We start from the raw sequence: 18,580 nt of genomic DNA, 5'->3' as shown, positions 1-18,580 counted from the left end.
ACATCTGTCCTAGGATTTCATGATTACATTGATGCATAGGATGCTGCTGATAAGAATATTTCAAGTTATTATTTTAGCCTTTGAAAATGCACATTTTGTCTATGGCATTCAAAAGTACCTCCCATTTTTCTGTCCCCTATGAAGGATTGTATTTTGGTTTTTGCCGCTGTTCTTAATGCTGGAACTTTCTATTCTTGAATCCAGACTTGGTCACAGGGCTTCCCGGGAGGTGTGGATGTAAGTGAGGTGAAGGAAGTGTATCTTGACCTGCTTAAGAGAGGTGTGCAGTTTCCTCCTTCAGATGCAGAGGCGGAAACAACAAGACCAGAGGTAAGAGGCCTTTCCTTAACCCATGTAAGTGTCTTATACAAGGGGAAACGTAGTTCCATCTACCATTAGCAAAAGAGGAACGTGATTAGAAGGATAGTCAGATAGCCCCTACAATAACTGTCCCACCAAAAAGGCTGGTATTAGCTGGACTGTTGAAACAAAAGAGAACCAAGCATTCAAACGCCTTCGATGTTTCTATTTTGCTTTGACGGTCAGCTTCATTCTTCTTTCCCATTACTCAGAGTAGAAAGAGCGTGCACCTTGTCATGTCATAGCGTTCACTTTCCTTCACATTCCAAGTCCAGAATCCTTGGGGAAGAGACACATTGAGTCCATTTATTTCAGTTTCCCATTTCTGAACAAATGGACTGAGATCTTATAAGAACATGGCAGCTCCCAAGGAAGTGAATTACTGTATTAATATATAAAGAGAAGGGGCGCCCTCCCTCTCCCCTCCTCCCCACCTCACCAGTACCCACCACCCACAAAAAAAAAAAGAGAAGGGGGCAGTTGGCAAAAGGAAGGATTGAAGCTGAACAGGCAAAAGAATAGGGTCGACCACACACACTAGTGAGAGCTATTTTTGTGTGTATTGTTACTATCCATAGTACTGGGAATGTTTGCCACAGGAACAAACACGTGTATCCGTTCTCAAGTTTACACATTTTCAAAATTGAGCTTTCAATACATTGAGTAGCTGGTTATAACTCAGTTCTTATTTTTCTACAATTTCCTTAATGTGAAATAGTAGTTCTTTCCTCCTGTAGAGTCCTGACTTGGCGAAATGAACCATTCAGATGTCTACCAGAAGTCTCCTTTGTGAAAGCTATATTTTGATCACTCTGTTTACCTGTGCAAGCAGCTACTGGCCATGAACACCCTGTCTCATCTTTGCCTGCACCTACCAGTGAACCTGCTCACCATATACCTTGTATTTTTCCTTCCAAGGCACTAGGTGGTACTAGCCTAGGATTTAGATATTCCAAGTGTGTGACTTGGGGTATACTCTGGAGCTTGTTATAAATGCAGGTATACTTAACTCTTAGACTACACAGAATCTTCATTTAAACAGGGTTTCCAGGTGATTTCTATGCAAATTAATATCAAGATATACTGGCCTAGATCCCCGGGCTTTGGGCCATTTAATTTTTACTTTTATATTCTACTCTGTTCCACTTTTGGATACAAATGAGGCATTGGCTCGGGGAGGCGTTCATTGGTGGAGAAGAAGATGCTCTGCCGGCTGTAGCTTAAAAAGACGTTACGTGAATTGATTTAGCATTTGTTTTTCACCATCCAAAGAGAGAGCAGGGATCATTTCACATTATTGTGCATCCTGTAGAGTCCCACGGGAAAAGCCATTTGACCAAACATTTAATTAAATTGTAGTTCAGTTAATAATCATCATAGTGACCACCTGTTGTTCGGTGTCTGTTCTGTTCTGAGAATTTCATATGCTTTTAGCTCTCTTCTCAAAACGTTGGGCTGATTGTATACTGGATGATTGCCTCTGAGCTAACACTCTCTAACCAAGGCGGCGGCGGAGGGGAAGTGATTGAGTCAGTTGAGTGAAAACAGGGCATGGAGTGATTGTCAAATCAGATAATATCTTCTCCATATTTCTTATTAATAGACTGCTCCGATCCCGTCTAATCCACCAACATCTGTTCCTACGGCACCGGCCCTTCCTTCTGTAGTCTTCCCTAAGAACTCAACCATTACGTTGGTCCCAGAACAGGTAATAATAGCAACAATTTGTTTTTTTTCTAAGTTCTAAGAATATAGCTCATGTATTCTTCTCTGTGGTAGTACCTTATTATTCTCATTTTATAAGGAGAAAGATGAGGCTTAGTGATGTTATGTGACTTAACCCTTTTCATTCCTAAAGAGACTTTGTCCTGTAAATTCTGTCTGGTTCTTAAGCCTAAGTTCTGAACAGCTGCGTTCTGCTACTTTCATGGCTTTGTGGAAGAGTGGGCAAGGACTGGATCTCTTGTCAGCTTTCCCTTGCTCTTGCCAGGACTGTCCATATATATGGACTATTTCAAAGAGCCTAGTAAGTGGTCATCTTATTACTCATATTATTTTATAACGGATGAATTGTTGCCCCTTTCTTATAGTTCTTTATCAAGGGTCTATATAAGCAATTGGAAACTATATCACAAATATTTCAAATGCCAGCAGGGTCACTCAAGGTGAATAGGCTTCAGCAGAGCTTCCAAACGAAGGCCAGAGAAGGAAGAAGGAAAAGGCTGTCTACTTCAGCGCAATTGGCTGCACGGTGAAGGCATTACTAAAAAACAAGGCTCCCGATTTGATGGGATTCCAACCGAAATGGCTCGGCTTGTGGGTGAAGCACTGGAAGCCCTCACTCCTCTTTGCCAGGATCTTTGCCACCTAACCCACAGATGAAGACATCCATATCTGTACCCGCTCCAAAGAAAGGGGACCCCACAGAATGCAGATCTTACAGAACAATGTCATTAATGTCACATACAAGTAAAATTCTGCTAAAGCTCATTCAACATTCATTACAGAAGTACATTGACAAGGAGGTGGTAGAAATTCCAGCCAGATTCAGAAGAGTACATCAAACGGGCTGTCATTGCTGATGTCAGATCAATCTTGGCTCAAAGGAGGGAAAATCAGAAAAATGTTTATTTGTGTTTTATTGATTATACAAAGGCTCGACTGTTTGAGAACACTAAGAAGAATGGGAATTCCAGAATACTTCATTGTGCTCCACTGACACTTGTACCTGGAACAAGAAGCAGTCCATGCAGACAGAACAAGGGAATGTTGCATGGTTTAAAATCTGAAAAGTGTGTGTCTAGGTTGTATCCTTTCACCATATTTATTCAATCTGTGTACTGAGCAAGTCATCAGAGAAGCTGGAATATATGAAGGAAAACAACATCAGAATTGAAGGAAGGCTTGTGAACAATCTGATGTATGCAATGACACAGCCTTGCTTGCTCAAAGTGAGAAGGGTTTGAAGCAGTAGCTGATGATGATCAATGAGTATAGCCTTCAGTATGGATTACACCTCAAGGTAAAGAAAACAAAAATCCTCACAACTAAACCAATAGATAACATGATAAATGGAGAAAAAATTGAAGTTGTCAGGAATTCATCTTGCTTGGAATCACAGTCACTGCTCACAGAAGCAGCGGTCAAAAGATCATAAGACACATTGCATTGGTTAAATCTGCTGCACAAGATCTCTTTAAAATGTGGAAGAACAAGGGTGTTACTTTGAGGACTAAGGTGCACCTGACCCAAACCACGGTATTTTCAATCACCTCATATGTACGTGAGAGTTGGACATTGAATAAGGAAGACCAAAGAAGAGTCAGTGCACTTGAATTATGGTGCTGGTGAAGAGTATTGAAAGTCCCATGGACTGCCAAGAGGAGAACTAGATCTGTCTTGGAAGAAGTACAGCCAGAGTGGCCCATGGAGCCAAGGAGCTTGCACTTTGTCTCAGGTACTTTTGACATGTTTTTAGGAGAGACCAGTCCCTTGAGAGGGACATTGGTAAAGTAGAAGGGCAGCAAAAAAGAAGAAGACACTTGATGAGAAGAATTGACGCAGTGACTTCAACAGTGGTCTCAAATCTAACAACCATTGTGAGGATGGCACAGGACCCGAAGGTGTTTTGTTTTATGTAGAGTTACCATGAACTGGAACTTGACAGCTCCTAACACCTACATACAAGCAATTGCTCTGTGAAGTTTAGTTCTGCCCAGTTATAAGGGAGCTATCTATAAAGACTTTGTACTATTCTGGTTCTGAATTCCTCATAAGATTTCATGTAATTAATTCTTCTTAGAATTTAATCCAGGAAAAACATTGTTATCTCTTGATTCTTTTTTTAATACCAAAAGAATTTTAAAAGCCTTCAGCCTCCGTTGTTTGACAAGAAAATCCAGACGAGTATTTGCTTTTGTTTTTAGAGACTCTCATCCAGGTGCCTGCAGTTACCTCCTTCCTTCTCAACATCAGTTCTCATCTGACAACTTTTTTTTTTTCATTTTTCATTTTCCTGCGGCATATTTCTTTCTATCTCCTTCCTTTGCAACTTTCCTAGAGCATATTTTTGGGTTATTACAAAAATGGCAAATCCTCTTAGTAGATGACAGATTATATGTTTACAAAATAAGCTCATGTATGGTTCAAAATAGAACATAATAGATCTTGCTGATGCATTTTCCCTCCCAGCAAAGGCCGGTAGGGGCAGGAAACCAGGCATTCGTTTTTGTGTGGCACACTTCCTGACTTGCGCCTGTGTTGCTCTCTGCAGATCGGAAAACTGCACAGTGAGCTGGATATGGTGAAAATGAATGTGAGCGTGATGTTCACCATATTATTGGAGATTACCCCCGGGTCTGAAAACCAGGAAGACGTACAGCTTCTTCAGGTGTGGTGTGGTTACAGGGTCAATCAAGTGGCTCTAAAAATGTTTTCTAAACTCCGAGTCTTAGAGATGTGTGGCCATCTTTCTCCCTTTTAACTTGAATGATTTCTAAGCTTCACAACCGTTTTTAAGGATGATTTTATTAGAAGTGCAATACTCACTTTGCCATTGTCCTAGCTCTCTTAAATAACTTATTACCATGGTCATAGACACCCTCATCTTAGTCTTTCACGGTTTCTTGAGGGTAAGTAAAACATCTTGCTACTTGGGTCCTACATCATACATGTGCAGGTTACTCCAAATGAAATACCCTTGAACATGTCTCCGTGCTCAATGGATGGCAGCAGATAAGTAGTTCTGTCAGTGAAACACTTAATCTCATTAGGGGACCTTTATAAAGAGACTGGCAGCCAAGCAGTTTGATGTGATAAGGGATATGGAAATGAGGGGACTGTTTCAGTCCTTAGAAATTTAAGTCTAGTGAGCAAGACTGTTTTTCTAAACCCAAGTGTAGTGGCACAATAAAGTACTGTTTTGCAAATAATGCAGCAAACTGTTATAGATACTCGCATATAAATTAATTGATGGGTGGAGTCAAGAAGGATGTTGGGAATCGGGGAAAAGATTTAGAAGACACTGATACACAGGCTCGAGGGAACAGACAGACAGCACTTGGGCCTACCTGAGCAAGAGAGGAATCTAGAAATGAAAATTAATCATGACACTGCATTCACATGTAGTAATCTTCTTTAAAAGGAACCCTGGTGGCGCCATGGCTAAGAGGTCTGCTGCTGGTTGAAAGATCCGGCTTCTTCTGCCCACCAGCTGCTCCACGGCAGAAAGATGGGGCATTCTGCTTCTGAAAGGATTTAAAAACAAACCAGCCCACTGCCATAGTGCCAATTCTGACTCATAGTCTACAGGACAGAGTAGCACAGTCCTCCGGGGTTTCCAAGACTGAACATCTTTATCAGAGCAGACTGCCTCCTCCTTTTCTAGTGGAGAGGGAGACAGAGTCACATTTCTTAGCAGCCCAAGTTGCAACCCACTATCCCACCAGGGCTGCTTTTAGCCTACTCTGTCCCATAGGGTCCCTGTGAATCAGAATCAGCCTAACTCTACAGCAAGAGTTGGTCTTTTTTTAAAGTCTCACGTGGGGACTTTTGCAGATAGGAAAATTCTAGTAACTTGTGAGGTTAACGGGAGCCCTGGTGGTGCAGGGCTGAGTTGTCAAACTGTGAAGCAATCTGAACCTCTCTTCTCCTTTAGAGAAAAATGAGGCAGCTTGCTCCCATGAAGCCTGACCACCTTGGAAACGCAGAGGGCAGCTGTACTCTGATCTACAGGGTCATTAACAGTCAGAATTGGTATAATGAGTTTTGCATGTGTGTAAAGTTAGCTTTTTTTTTTTTTTTTTAGCAAATTCTTTAAGTAAAAATTAAAAATCGAAGTGAGGGAATATGTGGCAGATGGTATTTTGCAGAACTGGCTCAGCTCTATTTCACGCTCTTTCAGAGCTCCAAAAAGAAAGGATTCATGATTTTTTTTCCCCAGCAGCCTGCAGCAAATAATCCTCCAGTTAAAATGTTCACTGTAACTTTCCCTTTAAATCTGTGAATCCCGTTTTAGGTCTCAATCCTCCTGGAATACACTGAAATGCCTTATTTTCTCAGAATCCTTTGATGCAGATGTTTGGTTAAATTTTGCAAGGATAAGGCTAATTTGCTGCTTGCTGTTTTCATGCCAGAACTCCAGGCAGTGTGCTGCTTTGAATAGTAAAGAGACTCAGGTTATAAATCAACATTAGAATAATACTCATGGCCAATTCTACTTCAGTGGGTTCTGGCATCAGCTCAACTTGTTTACAGAGCCTATTGAATGTGTAATTTATTTTCCCTTCTTTGCTTTTGTTATTATGCCATTGAAATCTGGTATGGGGGATGCTATTCTTAATTTTTTGGACAAATATTTGGACAGAAACTCTTTTTTTTTCTTTTCTTCTAAATACCCTCCTGCAGTTGATCTGAAACCTGTGGTCAAAACTCCTGAGGAGAGAGGGAACAAGGGGCAAGAGTGAAGCCAGCAAAAATAGATGCTGGAGAAACGTAACAATGCTTTAGTTTTCACTTTTTCAAAGGGTTTTGGCACACCTGTCTGAAATATTCAAATCAATAGAGTTACAACCTCAACTGTTGAGATCCCTGGAGGTGAAGCATGAGGTGAAGCTGGCACTCAGCCTGGCTGCCCTTATGTTACTCTAGGGCAGCGGTTCTCTACCTTCCTCATGCCGGACCCTTTCATACAGCTCCTCATGTGGTGTGACCCCCAACCATCAACTTATTTTCGTTGTTACTTCATCACTGTCATTTTGCTACTGTGATGAATTGCGCGATCCCTGTGAAAGGGTCGTTCGACCCCCAAAGGGGTCTCAACCCACAGGTTGAGAACCTCTGCTCTAGGGGTTGGGGGACTGCAGCACAGGCAAGCTTAGGGGCATCAGGAGGGGCAGGCATATGAAAGCCAGTGCACAGCTGATGTGGAGGAGGGTGCAACTTACTTGAATTCAACTCTGTGGATTTTGTAAGAGGCATTTCATATTTTTTCCTACCACCAGATAACAATAATATGCTGATCTTGGTAAAATATTCCATGAGTCACCCTTTTCCTCAAATTCCACTGGGATGGCAAAAAAAAAAAAAAGAAAGAAAATAGCCATAAATGCTGAGAGTTAAAGGGAAGCCTGGGCAGACCATCAACAGATCAGAACAATGAGAATATTCAGAGCTTTGTAATGCAGATGAGATTACTGGGAAACACATAAAAGAGACCAGTCCAAAGAGACATTCCTCAGAAAAAGAAAAAACAACCCTTAAGAAAACCTCAAAATCAAAGTAAGATAAGCCAGGCCTTGGACAGTGTGAGGGAGATTAAAATAGCTGCTGCGTCTGTCCCCTGCTGTCTGACTGCCAGCTTGAAGAGTGAGGGACTTCCAGGGTGAGTGTCAAGGCCAGAGAAACAGGCTGGCCTCCAAGTGAGGACAAGTGGTTGCCAAGAGAACACGGGAGTCTCTGCAGCCAGAAGAAAAGGGATCAGCACTTTCTGGGGTCCTTACGCTTTGACAGCTGGAGAACCTCATCCGTACAGACAATGCTGTCCTAAGGCTGGATGGCACCCAGCTATTGTAGTCTAAAGATGCACTCAGTCTAGGAACTTGCGGTGTGAGAAAACCTGCTTGAAAGGAACCTGCTGCTCTTACTCCGTATCCTCTACACACGCATTCATGCAATAATGATCAATGCACATCGGTGGGCCTGGCGTATTCGAATTGCCTGGGGAGCTCAAAACAACACCAACAGAGATGAGGTCCTGCCCTAGACTGAATAAAACTTTCTTTTAGTCGAACTTCAAGGAGCAGCGTATTGCGTCAGTATCTCTCACTCCCAAGCCTAAGGTGCTTAGAATGTGCAGGCACAGAATTGAGGATGGCTGAGAGAGCCCTGGTGCGGTAGCAACTGACATGTTGGGCTGCTAATTTGCAGATCAACAGTTTGAAACTACCAGCCGCTCCACTGTGTACTCCGGTACAGAGCAGGGTTGCTGTGAGTCAGAATTAACTGGATGATAGTGAGTCTGTCCAGTAGCTAAACCTGAGGTGCAAAAATAGCACCAAAGAAAGACGTGAACTCAAGAAGTGGATGAGCTTACTTCTAAGGAAACAAGGAAATGGATAACATCATGACTTAGAGGATAATAACATTATGAAATTTTTTTCCTTAAAAGAAAAAAAATTTAAAAGATGGCTGGTCTGAAATAAAAGCAGAGTTCCTGAAATTCAAAGTTTGATTGCTGAAGTAAGAGACTTAAGACGACAGTTGGTTTTTAGACTGTCTCATATCCTTCATGCTTCCTTTTAAAAGCTTTTTTTGTTTGACCTTTGTCTTTCTGTCTTACAGTTCACTCATTTCTTCAGATCCACTCTTAAGCTTATTAAATCTCTCTTTTGCCATCTCTTCTGATATTCACTCCATCCAGTATCTTAGTTCTCATTCACTACGTTATCCATTTCCAGTAGTTTGATTCTTTTTCAACTCAGTCGTCATTTCCCTCAATCTCTCACTTCTCATTCTGGCCTCTGAGTCTGTATTGAACAGGCTTATTTTATGGGTTCTCTGATAGGCATGTCACTACAGGTCATTGGAGATCTGCTTCTAATAGCTTTGGTTTCTGCTAATGACTGCATGCAGTGCCCCGAAGAATTGTGTTCCTTCAAAAGTGTCCAAGTCCTAACACCCCAATCCTGTGAGTATGTTACATTCTGTGGTAAGAGGGACTGTAGAGTGGTGATGAGGTTTAGGATCTTGAGATGGGGAGAATATACTGGAACCCCCAGGTGGACCCGCGTCATCACACGAGTTCGAATGAGAGGGAGGCAGGGAGGTGAGCATAAGCAGTAGGTACTGTTAAGATGAAGGCGAGCTGCCTTACAGGGAAGGGACTATGGAGCCCAAGAATGCAGGCGGTCCCTAGAAACTTAAAAAGGTAGGGAAACAGATTTATCCCTAAACCCTCCAGAAGGAAGGCAGCCTCCCTGAGACCTTGGTTTTAGATTCTCACCTTCATAACTGCAAGAGCGTATTTGTGTATTTATGTTGCAGCAGCAGTGGGAAACGAATCCACTGTTTGTATTACAAAACCAGGTATAGATTTTTGTACTTGATGATAAGTAGGGTGCTTCTATAACTTTGGGATTAAGAAGTGGACAGAGGATGGGAGAGTGTTGAGAAGCATGCTAGAAGAAGCCCAGATTGCCATAGGACTCCTGGTGGCAATATGGAGTTAAAGGTACCCCTGGTCAGGGCTTTGAAAGATGTGAGAACATGGTAGAGAAGAGCTGTCACCTTAGAGAGTACTTGTCAAAAACAGATTGTTGGTAGAAATATAGACATCAAAGGTGCTGCTTCTGAGGGTCAGAAGTTCAAACAGGTGGCATGCACAATTTGGGTAATCTGTGGGGCATTTATCAAGGTGCTATTGATTTAGCAATATGTGGTAGCGTCCAAGAAAGCCACAAGGCTCATTCACTACCAGGCCCTCATAACAATGGGCCACCATCAACAGACAAGAGGAGGAGATTCCCCTCACCCCCCACATGCCGTCCCTAGAATCCACAGGGAAGAATCACGTGACAGAGAAAGAAGGAGGGCCTACGGTTGAAGGAGTGGGGGGCATAAATATCCAGACCTCAGTCTCCTTCACTCCTCCATGCCCGGCCAGCAAGCATCAGAAGCAAGCTGGCAGGAGACCTGCTAACGCAGACCTGTAAGGTACATGCAGCAGGACAGAGGAGGTGGGCAGTGGATTTGCAGTGTGTAAGGCAAGTGTTCAGCATAGAACAAGTGTCTTGCTTTTCTTAATCACCAGCCTTGCTCAAGGAGAATATGAGAACCCATCCCCCCTCTGTGGAACTTCTTTCTGTTTTGCCTGTCTGTGCTTAACTTCTAACATGTTCTGTTCATTCGGAACTGACTCTGTTTCCTTCCATCTGAAAGCCAATATATCTACTTGGAATACATTATCTCTTCCTTCAGTCTGTGCTGAACAGTTCGATCCTGAAGCTCTGCTAATGATTGGGCTCATTTCCTGTCAGATTCTTAGGCAGTGAGACTATGTGGTGTAGTCAGCACCTCTCCCCACTGCTGTGGAGCATGGACTTTGCACTCTCTTCGGGGTGGAGACAAGATGTATTTGTTTGTTATTGACACGCACAAGATTCTGAGTGGCATTCAGTCTAAAAACAGTTGTCACAAGTTAGGGTGTCTCCTCCAGTCATGGGAATGAAAAGTTGCATCATATGCATCCTGCATTTCTTTCTTGGCATCGTGCACTTAGCTTTGGGGAGTACCTTATTCAACACTCTTACTTGGATTCATTGACTTTCCCTGAAATCTTCCACTTGAGTTTTCCGTTCACATTTTGTGGTCGTCAGAGAATTGTATGTCAACTTGAAGATGTATGAAAGTGTAGGTGTGGATGCCAACATGTCATCAGGTCACAGCCTGATGATGCCTCCTTGTGGGTATGGCCTTCTTATAAGCTGGGAAACTAGGACACCCCCCCACCCCCCACCCCCCGCTACTCATCCGCCTTCCTGTCTGCTGGAACTCTGCCTGTCTCCACGGTGGTCCCATTGGCCCTGAGAGCTGCCAGTGCTCTGTCAAGTTTCCGCTGACCTTGGATTCACAGGACTTTGCACCCACCAGCCTGTGATCTTCCAGTTTCCTGCTTCTCTCCTTACAGATGAAGCTGCATCATCATGGAGAAGAACTAGAGCTAGAATCTTATGCTCCGGAGCCAGCGTTCTAGCCATGTAGAAACATGTTTCTTATGTTGACTTATGACTATAGATGACTAACCCACTGTCTGTAGCCCTTGAACTAGATTGGAAGCAACTTGAATGCAGAAAACAAGTCCTATGCATTATAATCTATCACATTTCAAACCATTACACATTTAAGTAGCATGAGGGGGCTTTTAAAAGTTCATGGGGAAAAATCTGTTATCTTTTCATTCTGTTTCCCCAGGAATGTTTTGAAGCCCCCTCATAGATGCTCTGCACACAGTTCATTGTCTATTTAATTGAATAGCTTGATGTTATTTGAAGACTTACTGACTGAGGATGAAAGAAGGCATCAGGGATAAATGGAAGACAAAGCCACCAGAGAAATAAAGCGCAGACCATGTGCAGTTGAGAAAAAGAGTGATTTTACTAAATTAGTGATCTCCATAAGATCATGGCAAATAGAGGGAAGATCGAAGGTGTCAAGGATTTTGTCTTGCTTGGATCCACATTCAACGGTCATGGAAAAAGCAGTCAAGACATCAAAGGACATGTTGCATTAGTAAATCTGCTGCACAAAAAAATAAACCCAAACTCACTGTTATTGAGTTGATGTCAATTCATGGCAACCTGTTAGGACAGGATAGAATTGCCCCTGTGAGTTTCCTAGATTGTAATTGTTTATGGGAATAGAAAGCTCCATCTTTCTCCTTTGTGGCAGCTGTTGGTTTCGAACTACTGACCTTGTGGAGCACAGTCCAGCTTTTAACCATTATGCCAAAAGGACTGTGCAAGCCCTCTTTAAAGTGTTGAAAAGCAAGGGTGTTACTTTGAAGACTAAGATGTGCCTGGCCCAAACCATGGTATTTTTAATTGCCTCATATGCAAGTGAAAGTTAGGCATTGAGTAAGGAAGACTGGAGAAAAATAAATGCACTTGATCTATGGTGTTGGTAACGAATACTGAAAGTACCATAGACTGCCAAAGAACACAGATCTGTCTTAGAAGAAATACAACCAGTCTTGCTCCTGAGAGCCATGGATGGCAAGACAGAGTACATCTCACTTACTTTGACACGTTATCAGGAGAAGGACGTCATGCGTGGTAAAGTGCAGGGGCAGCGAAAACCAGGACAGCCCTCAATGAGATGGACTGACAGTGGCTGCCACAGTGGCCTCAAGCATTAAAATAGCTATGAGGACGCACGGGACCAGGCAGTATGTGGTTCTATTGTACCAGGGTTGCGAGGAGTCGGAACCACTCAACTGCACCCAACAACTGTGATCCTCGTGAGGGTTATGCCGACCATTTATTTGTCAGGCAGCGGAGGCTTGGTTAAGGACAACCAGACTGAGAATTGTTCAGTCTTAGGGTAAGTGATCAGTGGCAGTAGTTTTTTTATCATCGGCGTGTAGAGACTTTCTCTGGGTGTCTCAGAGTGTGGGTGGGGAGCTGTGGGAAACAGGAAATATGTGGAGGCCTGATAATATAAGGAGGCCTGGCAGACATGATTCCCAGGGATGGCTTTCGAGCAAACAATACTTCTTCCTGGTTTTAATTTTTCAAGGGAGATGTGCAGGTACTTGCCTTTATTTTCTGGTTGAGCTGTCCTCTGAGGATACTAGTGGATGTTGAAAGCATTACTCCATCTCCTTCCTTAACTCCTCGGTGCTCTGTGGAGAAGTCGGAGCCATCTGGAGGTAGGGAGAAGCAGCTCTTAATGAGCTCCCTTTTGTTTTGTGGGGCAGACTTTAGAATCCACGTTGAAATGCACTCTTAGAAACTTGCCTTTGCTTTGAAGTGGTGTGCAGGGGGGCGATTCCAGGGGCTCTCTGATGGACTTATGCATCAGCAGCTGTTACTCATGTTTTGATTGCCCCTCGCCCCCTCCCACCAGCTCCCCACCATCCATCAGCCCTGCGAGTGCCTGCGGTGGGGAACTTCTGGAATCCCACGCTTTTTGTCTTCGATGCTTGCTCTGTGCTGTTCCCAGGTGGCTTGGCTCTTCTCTGAGACTACACAGTTGCAAAGATCAGAGCGCGCTGCTTTTGAAGGGGTTTTTGCTATCCCGCTTCACAAACCTGCTGAGCGATGCGATGCCCCTTTCATGTGTTCCATAACATCTGTCCTTTAAAGGGCAGAAGGATGCCTTCCCAGGACCAGGGGCTATTGAAGTTGGCTGCAAATTCATTTTAAATTAATTTCTTCTCTTCTTTTTTGTCATAGGCATCTAACAGCCCTTGTAGTTCCTTGATCTTGACATTGTTCTGGCAAAGCTGTCGGTGAGCAACAAGGGGAACAATTTCTGCATACTCACTACAGCAAAAACTAAGGGAACATTAGGGGCCCATTCACCCTGGGGCTGCTTTTGAATGTCATTCTCAGGTGTTCCCTTTGTGCAAGATTAGGTCCCGAGGGACAGCGTGAGCATTGCAGGGTTGTGTTAGTTAAGCATTTCCTGATAGCTGTTCCAGGAGCCATACACATGTGAGTTACCCACTGCCTAGCAAGCACTGTGAGGTGTCAGCGCTACTGTTTTCTCTTCTTATAGAAACCCTACAGGATAGCTACTGTTGTCCGTGTTTGCTAGAAAGAAAAAACAAAAAAAGGGGTAAATGTAGGACATGAACTGAGCCCTATTACATCTGAAGAGTGTTCTTTTTGCACTTTATTAGAAGTTGACGGAATACCACCCATGGGCGAAATCGAGCCTGTCTCCTGGCTTTGTGAAAGGTTTTTTGGAACATGACCACATCCATTTGTTTTGTTCATTGTCTGAGGGGCTCGCATAATTTAACTGCTGTCTTGTGTGGGGGCATCAGAAATGCTATGCCTGCAAAGCTGCAAATGTCTAGTGCCTGTACCTTTAAGAAAAGGTGTGTCTCCCCTGGCATTGGGCCGTACTTGGTCATCGCCAGGTCATTAGCATGCAGCCTATCCTGTCTGACTGCACCTGGCCAAGTATGTCAACCTAGCTTCTCTTCTGCCCGTCTCACTTTCTCCCTTTTATTCTATTTTGCCTCTTAAATATTTTTGTTCTGATTCTGTGGCGGCTGAAATTTTTACCCCAGTCTAAATGCCACTTATTAATTGTGTGATTTATTTATTTAGAGATTTTCTGTCAGGAGTCTGGAAATAAGATTGTTTGAGATTCTAAACGGTTTCCATGAGATTCTAAACGGTTTCCTACTATTTTCTAGCCTTCTGTTAGAAAAAAGCATACATTTTTCAGCAGGGTTTTCTTTCTTGAGGCAGAGTCAGCTAATATCCTAGTGAGACTTTTTTAGCAAGCTCTGCTGCTTTCATTTTGAAAGGGCGGACTTCTTGCCGGTTTTGTTGGCTGATGTTAATTTCACATTACATACGTGGACAAGTTCTAGCCCAGGTGGGATTGAAGAAGGTTAATGTCAGTTTCATGCTTCTGAAGTGTATTGGGAGGTTGGCCTTGAAGAAACGGAGTTGTAAGATACCACTTTTTAAACGTCAGTGTGTGTAAGAAACACCGGTTGCTTGTTAAAAATGTAGATTCTCCGATTCCAATCCCAGAGATCCTGAATCAGCACATCTGATGTAGTTGTTTCTGGTGCTTATGAGAAAAAGCTAGTTTGGGGTATAGTCAGGGTGCAATGCATTGGTCCTAGAATCTAGATAGTCCAAATCTGACTATCACCCATGACTTTTTTTTTTATAATCTTGGTGCAGTTTACCTTGAGCCAAAGTAATTTAATTTTAAAAACAAGAACACGAACTTCACGGCTATTGAGTCACCTCTGACCCAATAGCAACAGTACATGACCAAGTAGACCTGCTCCTGTGGATTTCCAAGACTGTCAACATCGACAGGATGAGAAACGCTCGTCTCCTCCGTCAGGGTGGCTCATGGATTCTAACTGCTTCCTTGAGGTTAACCGTCCAGTGCATAGCCCAGTAAGCCATCAAAGCTCCGTGACTATAAATAGTAACTGTCAACTATAAATATCTAAGTGAAAGAGTACATGAAATAAAATTATGTTATTGTAAATGTATTTTAACTGCCTCTTACCCTACCACAAATAATGATGATGGCATTTTGTGTTTTATGCAGTGCTTTATCATTACTGAATTCTTCATTACACACATATCATTTGATTCGATGTGGCAAGAAGTAAACTTTTCATCCATCAAATGAGGAAACAGTTTTAGCAAGGAAGCAGTTTATTTCCTAACATTGTACACATTGATAGTTCCCATATGCCCCTTTAAGTACCTTCCAGTTCACCTTATTGATCTTAAGACATCCACTTTAAATTTTGAGGAAAACAATCTTTGTCACTCGATCTGCATACTATTTTCTAGCCTTCTGTTAGAAAAGGTGAGACGTGTCACGTGGAATGCGGGTATTTTACCTTGCAGTGCTGCAGCTGATAGGCTCACTCCAAGTTAGAGGAAGAAATCGAACTTTGTCTTAGAAGGTGAACACCCGTGAGGAGACCAACAAGAACACAGGCTTTCTTGGTGATTATGATTACCTGTTTGAAATCAAACTACACAGGGAATATGTGCCTATTACTTTGGAGTTCATACATTAGGTCACCAAGTATAGGTGTTTTACAATGACTGGTTTCAAGGTAACCATGAGAAACGACTATTGGCCACGAACACGCAAACAGAAAAATAAGATTCCTTACGTCTTAGGATAGTCTTGGTGGTTGTGATTGACTAACGAGAAAGCAGGGCCTAGCTGTTCATCACTGGCAGTCCAGTAAATAAGAAGATGCTCAGCATTATCTGACCCTTCTAAGTGACATCTGCACCCAACCTATTTGTCTTTGACCAATGTATAATAATTCCATAGAGACTGCATTAAGTAAAGTACCTTAGGCTAACTGCGTTAGGGGATTTTTTAACTACATTAAGTAGAATAATTTAGAGTACTCAGTCGAATTCCATACTCACTGCCATCGAGTCAATGCTGACTCACAGCGACCCACTGTGGGCTTTTCCGAGACTGTACCTGTTGACAGAAGTAGAAACCCCAGGCTTCCTTCCGAGGAGCTACTGGTGGTGTTAAAATGCCAACCATGTGGATCGCAGCCCAGCGCATAACCACCACACCACTAGGGTTCCTAAAGGAGGTCAGTGGTCCCAAATCAAATCCTTTGGTAGTCTCCTATAGGTGCTTCAGTGGGGACGATTGATTGGAGGTACATGCAGATTGACATCATTTATCTTTTGTAGACTTTTCATAGCATGAAAAAAGAAAACTCTCTTCTCTCTGTGGCAGGAGCTTTATAAGACGTGCCGAGAGATGCAGGAGAGGATCATGGACCTACTGGCAGTAGTGGAGAATGAAGATGTAACTGTTGAGCTAATTAAAGTAAATGAGGATTTGAATAATGCCCTCCTTGGATATGAGAGGTGAGTAGATGGAGTATTGTCTCCAACCTTCCTGCAATTCCAGTTTTACCACTGGTTCTTCAGCTTTTTCACTAGAGCAGCCACAAGCTGAGGGCATTTGGAAGGCCATCTTCTACTGGAGATAAAGGAACATGGACCTGGCCTTCTGGGAAATTACTTGCAACATTGAGAGAGCACCTGAGCAGTGCTTGGGGCACTTTGGGGGATCCCTGGGGGTTGTAAGCAGCACTTACTAGTCTGTGAGCAGGCCCTAGGATCTTAGCTGCATGATCTGCGCTGAGCACGTAGGTTCTCAAATAGATGAATGTTAGAGACAAAACAACTGGGATTAACGTGGGGTTTGAGCTAGGGTTTTGAGATGAATTTTGAGCTAAGTTCACCTTGGCATAATAAGGAAAAATAGGAAGGGTATTTTATATGGAATAAATAGGCTAGACAAAAATAGAACAGCCAGAGTTTGTATAGGAATGTGTTTTTTTCCATGTAGAAAATAGAAAATAATCATTTTTAAAGTATGCCATTTTGTCATGGAGTTTTCTTTGTTTCTAAATTTCCTAGCATTGTAACTCACTGTGGCAAATATCTCTGTATGCTATGTTTGTTGGAAGCTTTTGTTCAGCTGCATATTGGCCCAGGTTTATTTCTCACTTATTGGACATTTCAGTTGCAAGCTGCTGTTGAGTCAATTCTGAGTCCCGGCATGTCTGCAGAGAAGAACTACGCCATAGGGATTTCAGGGTGCCAGGCCTGTCTTCTGCGTTTTCCCTGGGTGGCTTCAAACTACTCACCTTTGGGCTAGTGGTCCAGTGCTTAGCCATTTGTGCTGCTTGGGGACTCAGTCTTTTGTAAAATGCTGTATATTGACAAAGCTCCAGGCAAGTCTCCTGGTCTCACTTTCCACCTCTATTCTTAGAGCCACTTCTCATTAAAAATCAGAAACTTTGAAAGCCCCTAGCTTAAGCTGTAGCTCTTTATCTCTGTACGAGTCATTCTGGCATTTTGAGGAGGGATAATTTTCCCTCATGTGCCCCTACACACCAAATGCTTAGAGGTGTCCCTCCCAGTTAAAGTAATGTTTCTGGAGACCTTTAGAATGTTGCTGGGTTGACAACTGCCAAGAATATTCACTTGTACATTGGCTATATTTTTAACCAGCTGATGGAAAATGAGACCAGCATGGCATATGGGAAAAAATTTTAAAGGCTTGAATTCAAATCTACCCGGTGGCCCTAGACAAGTTGTTGATGATTTTTAAGACTGGGGGCTGTTTAAAAAAAAATCTAAGTACCAATAGGTTGTGTACTTAATAGGTTTGGATAACAGAATACTAACACATCAATACTCATTAAATATTGAACTCTTATCATCATTAAAATCCCAATGAGCTTTTAATATATTGAGTAGATATTTTTTCAACTACTTATGAATAAACCAAGAGAATCTGTGATATAAAACTAGTAATTAAAATGTTACCTTTCTCCTATTTACTAGGGATATTCTGACTGAAAAGTGACAGGGTCATTGATGAGCCCTGTGTCCGTGAATGACCTTTTAGCACTGACCAGTCTCATGGCCATTGCCCTTTATTATCTATCTTTGTAAAATACCCCCCACTTTTGAAAAAATCGTTTTATTGGCCTATATTTCACACATGATACAATTTAATCATTCAGGCATATTAAGATTTGTATGATCACCATAATCAATCTCAGAACGTTTAATTCTCAGATTCATTGTTGTTAGGTCTCCGTTTCTCCTCATCTTCCTCTGCCATGCTCCTGTCCAGTTACTGTCTTAAAGAGCTACCTATCCTGGACTTCCTACTGGAAAACCAGACAAAATATAAACAAACAGAAAACAACAACAAAAACTACACAATACATAAAAATCCTAAACGAGAAAGTAGAAAATATTAAAAACTGAAACAACCATAGTGAATGATGGGGGGAGTGCGGAATGGAGACACAAAGCCCACTAGTAGGCCACTGGAGATCCCCTTGCAGAGGGGTCTTGGGGAGGAGATGCACCAGTCAGGGTGCGATGTAGCAACGATGAAAAATACAACTTTCCTCTAGTTCCTAAATGTTTCCTCCCCGCTC

The 18,580-nt window shown here is 42.6% G+C and overlaps 1 protein-coding gene across 2 annotated transcripts in view; it reads left to right on the top strand.

Annotated features, from left to right (window-relative positions):
* TOM1L1 (target of myb1 like 1 membrane trafficking protein) overlaps positions 1 to 18,580 on the top strand; it is a 50,859-nt gene that overhangs the window by 9,107 nt on the left and 23,172 nt on the right. For both annotated transcript variants that reach the window (XM_004707035.4, XM_045299552.1), the window contains exons 4-7: positions 205 to 330; positions 1,964 to 2,068; positions 4,634 to 4,750; positions 16,348 to 16,481. In XM_004707035.4, the coding sequence (XP_004707092.1) occupies positions 205 to 330; positions 1,964 to 2,068; positions 4,634 to 4,750; positions 16,348 to 16,481 (482 nt within the window). The remainder of the gene's footprint in view (positions 1 to 204; positions 331 to 1,963; positions 2,069 to 4,633; positions 4,751 to 16,347; positions 16,482 to 18,580) is intronic.

The sequence above is a fragment of the Echinops telfairi genome, unplaced genomic scaffold (genome assembly GCF_000313985.2).
Source record: "Echinops telfairi isolate 266 unplaced genomic scaffold, ASM31398v2 ScPeMD7_7458;HRSCAF=8496, whole genome shotgun sequence".
Classification (NCBI taxonomy): Eukaryota; Metazoa; Chordata; class Mammalia; order Afrosoricida; family Tenrecidae; genus Echinops; species Echinops telfairi.
This window is presented reverse-complemented; position numbering and strand designations above follow the sequence as displayed.